The sequence below is a fragment of the Austrofundulus limnaeus genome, unplaced genomic scaffold (assembly GCF_001266775.1).
Source record: "Austrofundulus limnaeus strain Quisiro unplaced genomic scaffold, Austrofundulus_limnaeus-1.0 Scaffold820, whole genome shotgun sequence".
Taxonomy (NCBI): domain Eukaryota; kingdom Metazoa; phylum Chordata; class Actinopteri; order Cyprinodontiformes; family Rivulidae; genus Austrofundulus; species Austrofundulus limnaeus.
This window is the reverse complement of record NW_013953222.1, coordinates 120,035-126,897: the sequence shown is the minus strand read 5'-3', so window position 1 is coordinate 126,897 and position 6,863 is coordinate 120,035. Positions and strand designations below refer to the sequence as shown.

The 6,863-nt window shown below is 35.2% G+C and overlaps 1 protein-coding gene across 3 annotated transcripts in view; it reads left to right on the top strand.

The window, feature by feature from the left end:
* The window catches only part of LOC106532726 (protein diaphanous homolog 3), a 101,715-nt gene that overhangs the window by 1,734 nt on the left and 93,118 nt on the right, over positions 1–6,863 (top strand). For 2 of the 3 annotated variants that reach the window (XM_014028847.1, XM_014028845.1), the window contains exons 2-4: positions 2,339–2,371; positions 2,668–2,850; positions 3,475–3,579. In XM_014028847.1, coding sequence (XP_013884301.1) covers positions 2,339–2,371; positions 2,668–2,850; positions 3,475–3,579 — 321 coding nt within the window. The remainder of the gene's footprint in view (positions 1–2,338; positions 2,372–2,667; positions 2,851–3,474; positions 3,580–6,863) is intronic. The other variant, XM_014028846.1, reaches the window with a different exon arrangement.

Here is a 6,863-nt window from a genome sequence, read left to right as displayed (position 1 = left end):
CAAACAAACAAACAAACAAACAAACAAACAAACAAACAAACAAACAAACAAACAAAGCCATAATTTAGAAACAGTTCTGTGGTAGTAGCACTGGTGGTACTCAAAATATCTCTATTGGTACTCAGGAATAAAACGTTTTTAAGGTAAAAACAAGGTAATTAACCATCATGAACTGAAATGGGATAAAAAGCTAAAAAGCAGAGATAGCTAAAAGGATGAGCAGTTCATGTAATTTATGATCTTGGCTGTAAGTGGAAAGCACTCAAAACAAATGTGCAAGTATTTAAAAAAACCCTGTCAGGATTGCTATAGACTTCAGTGAATCTAAACTGCACCAGAATCTTCTACAAAACCTGCAACCAACAAAATACACAAAACAGGAAATTTGATTCAGCTGATCTCAAATTTGTACTCGAATGCTTTGATGAGAGAAAAAGCCAAGATTTATATATTTTTTGTTAAAAAAACACCTTTGTACCACGCCTTTCAGCCAGGGTCAGACCCAGTGGTTTGGCCAATTGTCTCATTTATGTCCTATGAATGAGCTTTTACATCTATAATTGTAGTAATTTAGTGTTTTCTGGGGTGGTACTTGGGCTAAATAGTTTGAGAGATACTGATCTAGACTATTCTCTTATCACTGGCTAAATGCCCTTATATGTCTCAGTGTTATGAAACACATAGTTCAGGTCAAAAGTTACTATTTTCTGTCTGATCCCAACTGCTTTGTTTTTTTTTACTTGACTTTCATGTGGGCCTCCAAAAGTTAAAATTAGAACAGGGTTTAGCTAGCACTAATCCATGTGTTTCCTCCTACTACAAACCAATCAAGTTTCTGTCTGCACACTATTTGTCGACTTCATCCCTTCAGGGAGAGAGTTGTTGTCTGGACAAATTGTCACTATTGTTGGGATTCGTAGTATAGAGCTTCATCTATAAAATGGTTAAACTTTTATCTGCAGCACACACATGTCACCCCTTTTTCGATAGGAAAGTTGTGCATCACACAGATTTTCTTCACCTCAGTTTGACCCCGGTGTTTTGACCGTGTGAACGCAAGTTAATTCCTTGTTGTCAGTTCTCAGATGTTCTAGTCTGGGTCTCCAGTAAAGACCTTTGCAGGGGAGTTTTTTTTTTCTTTCAATCTAGACCGTTATTATCCACTTCCACCGACAAGCTGTTGGTTAAATGTCCTACATTTCCTCCCCCTGATGGAAACACCTGCTCACTCTCTGTGATGAGTGTTCTGAGGTGGATCTAAGTGGGGTTACAGAGTCAGGTTGATAGATGTGTGCTAAACATTTTAGATTGACTTGCAGTGTTAAACCTAGGCATAGGAACATATTAGGATTTCATATGTTGTTAATATATTGAATAAATTATATATATATATAATATATATATATATATATTTAAAAAATAGGCTAGTGTTATGATTGCACAACTATAGTAAGTTATGACAGTTGATTTTTATTTTTTCGAATAATTTATTGAATTTTACTTTGTGCTGCTAGTTTAGCTGCTTGTATATGAATATGTTCAGCCCATTCAGTATATATATATATATATATATCGTCATCCAAACATATTGATGCAATATCGTATCGTGATATAGCTGGTGATCTACACCCCTAATGAAGACTTGTTTATTTAGCTCTTACTGTTAAGTAATAATTGGTTGTCAGTGAGTATTTGGTCCATCTTGTGCTCCACTGCACCGCACCACACACACATGTTGTGCAAACAGCAGAGGAAACTCCACCATGAATTTAATACAAAGAGTTGAAACGCATAAGCTGAAATAATAGCTATTAAAATAATACAAGATTAAAGCAGAATGTTTTGCTTGTGTTTATATGGAACAGCACCATAGACTGAAGAGAGAGACTGACCTTGTGTTAAGATTAAAGCTTTTATCTTATTATTTATAGGAACTAACACTTTCTTCATTCAGTTTTTTTAAAATTTTCCCCACATTTTGTGACAAAAAGATAAAAGCGCACAAGCTCCACATAGCCCTCTTTACACCCACGTCTTACAAAAACCAACAAAAAAGGTGTGTACACATTACAGGATTACTCTCKGTGCTTTCGCTTTTTGGTAAATTCTGAAAAAGCCTGCCTACTTGTGTAAAATTTTAGTGCCGATCTTTAAAGAAAAAATCTTATTTTCTCCAGTCTGTTTTGTTTATTGTTGTAAAAGGTTTGTGCAATAATTTAAGAAGCACATATTTGAAAACACTTCATCAAGCTGTTCATTTCTATTGAATGGATATATACATACTTAGTTGGCACTAAAACTTTATACCTTGATTTTTTTTTCTGCTCCCAACCTTTAGAACTTGGCCTTTAGAAACATCACAGATGATGTGGTAAGATATCAGAAACTGGTCTCAGCCGTTTAACACTGTTATATTTTAGACTAGGACAACTAATTTACTAATTTTACATAGCATTGTTTTATTATGACTTAAACTGTTCGCACTAACAAATCAACTTTTATCATAATATAGAAAGTGGTTCACTGAGTTTCTGTCAAATGCATGCTGTTTTATTTGGTTTGTTTTCAGCACAACTCACACATTTTAATACTGTTTGCTTCCTGTTCATGATCATTTTTTACATTTCATTGTGTTAATTAATCTTTTTATTTTTTAATTCTTTACAGAAGGACAGATTTGCCAGCATTAGAATTCCAGGCAGTAAAAAGGAGCGGCCACCCTTAACTCTGTCCAAACACAGCACAAATGAGTGGTCCACCTCTTCAGCGTCCACCCTTCATCATTTTGAGGAGCTGTCCTCAAAGATCACTTCAGAAAAGGAAATCTTGGCTCTGTTTGAAAAGATGATGGTATGTTCTATTTTTATTAGTCACAGTGTCAACATTCTTTATTGTAAGTGAAGCCTGACAAGTAAGCCTGATAGGGATGCACAATAAATCCCAAATATAAGCCTCTGAAGGCTGAGGTTCAAGTTCTCCTTGACTGGTTTGTAGTTCCCTGGTGTCTCTTCCTGATAGCCAGGGTTCCATCATTCTAACTCTGAAAACTTAAGGAAAAAGAGACTCTTTTTAATAAGTCTGGAACAGCAACTTTTAGCTACAGTGAAGGTGATTTTTCAGAGAGACAGGATCTGCTCACATTTTTTAAATGGTCTGTCGATGGATGACCTGACAGAGCTGTGCTTCATGACGTCCTCTTGGCGAGCAAATGCTTATTTTGATTTAACAAAAGTTTCTTCTGATATCCGATCTGCAAAAGCCTCACAACAGACATCAGGGTGCATTCTACACATTCAAGTTCAAGGAAGTGTGAATGTGACATGTAAAATATTAAAACTGGAAGAGGAAGAAGTCAAGATTCAGATTTTCATATARTAAAACATTTCAGCATCAGTCCGGTTACAGACTACAGGGAGCATTGTTGGATAGTGTTGTTTTGTTTTAATAAAAGACATTTTTAAAAATTCTTTTCAGGAGGACATGAACCTGAARGAGGAAAAAAAGACACCTTTGAGGGAAAAGGACCTCAACACGAAGCGAGAGATGGTCATCCAGTATATTTCCTCCGCCTCCAAAACGGTGAGTTTGAAATGATACCTTTTTATTTTTAATCGTTGTATTTTTTTTTTAGCAAAGCAGTGACAATTTCAAAAAATATAAACATCWATAAAAAGCAGGGAATATTCTAAAAAAACCCAACTTATAATCAGTCTAACAAGGTTAATGTTTAGTAACAGCTGTGAACATTCAAAAATGAAAACACACAAAATACAGAGATTCTGTTATGTTTTGCTGCAACATTTTCATGGCAGGCAAGAAGTTAAAAAATCGCAAAGAAGGCATCCAAATTCACACACAATAACAAATGCAACAGTGAATTTGGAGTGGATCCCTGCTTATTATAACTGATTTTACAAAAAAAAAAAAAATACAACGTACTTTTCACAGTGGAAAGAGTCCACGGTCTAAACTGAACTTTTGTTGAAGCCTGGGTGCAGACAGCTGTACTTTAATTAACTGTCGTTAGATATTTTTAATTTAAATTATTGCACACTCACAACAGATTTTGTTATGAATATGCATTTTACCAATTTGAACTCTCAAGTTTATTTAACAAAAAGCTAAAATGCCTTCATTTGAAGTAATTTTATTCCCATTTTGTGAGACACCAAAACAGACAACCAAAGCCCAGGGTTACGAAAACTTTTACAAGACGCTGTAGGATGTGAAATTGTAAGATAGCCTTCTTGAGAAACAATTTCCACGTATGTTATAACACAAAATAATTGTTGACCTTTGACAGAGTGCTCTGTTGCAGTAGCTGTCTTGAAATGACCACTGTACTTCTTTGAGACCCTTGTTTAGGTTTGGCCAGAGTGCTCCTTCTGTGTAGGAAATTGTTTTTTTTTGCTCAGTTTTGCCTTCGAAACAGCAAGAGAGAATTTGCAGGAATATTCCTTTTTAGTCTTACAGTATATCACAAACATGTCAGTGTTGCTTTAAAAATCTTAAAGTACAAAAAATGATTCTGTTCACATTAAATGGATAGTTATTCTTGCAAATCATACATTCCTTGTAGGCAGTGTTTTATTAAGTATGGCAAAAAATAAGAAAATAAAAAAAAAACATTCACAATTTCACCAACACGTCTGGGGACAATTTAGAGTTACCAATGTCTAACATGCATGTTTTTGGTCTGTGGGAGGAACCCGGAGTACCTGGAGAAAACACATGGGTGCAATAGGAGAACAAACTCCACAAAACATGGCTCAAGGCCCAGAGGTGATCCTGTGACTTTCTCTCTAAAGCTTGGGTTATACTTCAATAAAACGTGAGACAGTGGGTTGGTGATTGCGTCGTTTTGGACGTCATTTTCCTGAGCCGGTATGAACAGGTTGAAGACGCGGCAGGCCAAAAATGATCATAGATCCTCCATAAAATACAATTAAGATAAGATAAGATGAAACTTTATTGTCACTGTACAGAGCACAATGAAATTACAGTTCAGAACAGCCATTCACAAGAAGACGGAACAAAACCAAACATAGGAGAACAGGTGCCCCCAGGTCTTGCAGCCATAGACTCCTGCACAGAGCAAAGATCATCATTATGAAAGAACAACATGAGGACCGCTGCTCATGAACAAASACACCCACAAAGTTGATTTGATTTGATTTATTTATTTAACAGGAAAAGATTATTAAAAATCAAGCCTGACTCAGCATAATTGCTGTTTTACAGCAGCTTCCTGTTCTGCAGCACATAAACACTCAGAATTACAGCATCACAATCACATCATTATACACCATAGACACAAAGACAAACAAGCATACCAAATTTCAAAAAGGCAGCATTTGCAAAAAAGTTCTAACCAATCACACGCTCCGAGCCGCAGGGTCCACATCACAGAGTTCTGACTGGGGGCAATGCACACGACTGCTGTCACCAGGGGATAGCAGTGGGAGAGCAGACGGAAGTTTCACAATTTTTTGTCACTCAGCAGGGGAACAATACGTGCGACTCCAAGTATAAACCAACTGTAAGAGGCGACAGTTCTAACCACTGCACCACCATTTTCTTTCGTTCTTTTCTTGTCAAAGAAAAGTTTCCAGTTTCACCCCTCTCACTCTAACATGTAAGAGAGAAAAACTTGAAACTGCAGCAGGTCAATAGATGAGATGCGAATGTAATAGCATAAGGCACCATTTCCTGAAACAGCATTCAAACTTGAGCAATCTGTTTTTTGATTAATGTACTTTTCTCTCACTTCTCCTTTGTATTCTCAATCAAATCAATAACACATAATTAGATATTTAATTAGATGAACTTTAGAGTTTAGAGGTGCTCAGATGAAAAAAGAGAAGCCTGCTTGCAGGGAAAAAATCTTTTAAGAAAGTGAAACGTTTAGTCATAAAAAACTCAAGAACCATGATTCATAAAACAATCTCTAAAACTTAAAATCATGTGTCCTGTAAATGAGTAACATTGAACGTTTTTAATTGGAGGATATCGCAACGAAAATCTTTACACATCTAAGGTTTGCAAATTTCCACTCTTTATAATGTTTTGTGTAAAGATGAAAATGACAAAAATTGATGTTTTTATTAAAATGCACAAGGTTATTTTTTTTTTATTAAAAATGACACTACTCTGTTCTGTTGCATTCTGTTCTTTAAAGGAATTCAAATTTGTACCATAACATTTTTTGAATACAGGTATGTTGTGACAGAATTCACTTTGCTTTTCAAAATCTAACAGATGGAGCAAGTGATAAAACCTCATATAAAAATACATCAAGGAAATATGCAACAATATTTATAACAATAAATGAAATACAAATCTGAACAGTTTATTTGTGACTGCAACTTGCAAGAAAGAGCATTTTTATTTTCCACTGTGAATGATGCCAATGTGAATCTATTACATCAAGGCCCCTGCAACAGAAGCCAAACAGCGCTGTGCAACATTATTAAGTAAAATCCAAACACTATAGTTTTTTAGCTTGGGATTTTCCAAGAATCTTATTGAGAAGTGCATATCTGCGTAACTCATTATTTAATAACCAATTAAGTAATTTACAGCTGCTTATCAAAAGAGTTTTAAAAAGTAGACTGGACTATTTTCTTATTTTTTTTTGTAGACTTGTAAGAAAACGTGTCAGGAGATATTCAGATTTAGACTTGAATATTAAATTACAGACATGTAGACTTTACCACACATAACTCATATCTGGTCTATCCTGATTAATGGCCCTGAGGGACACATAACCCATTCATTCATTCATTCATTCATTCATTCATTCATTCATTCATTCATTCATTCATTCATTCATTCATTCATTCATTCATTCATTCATTCATTCA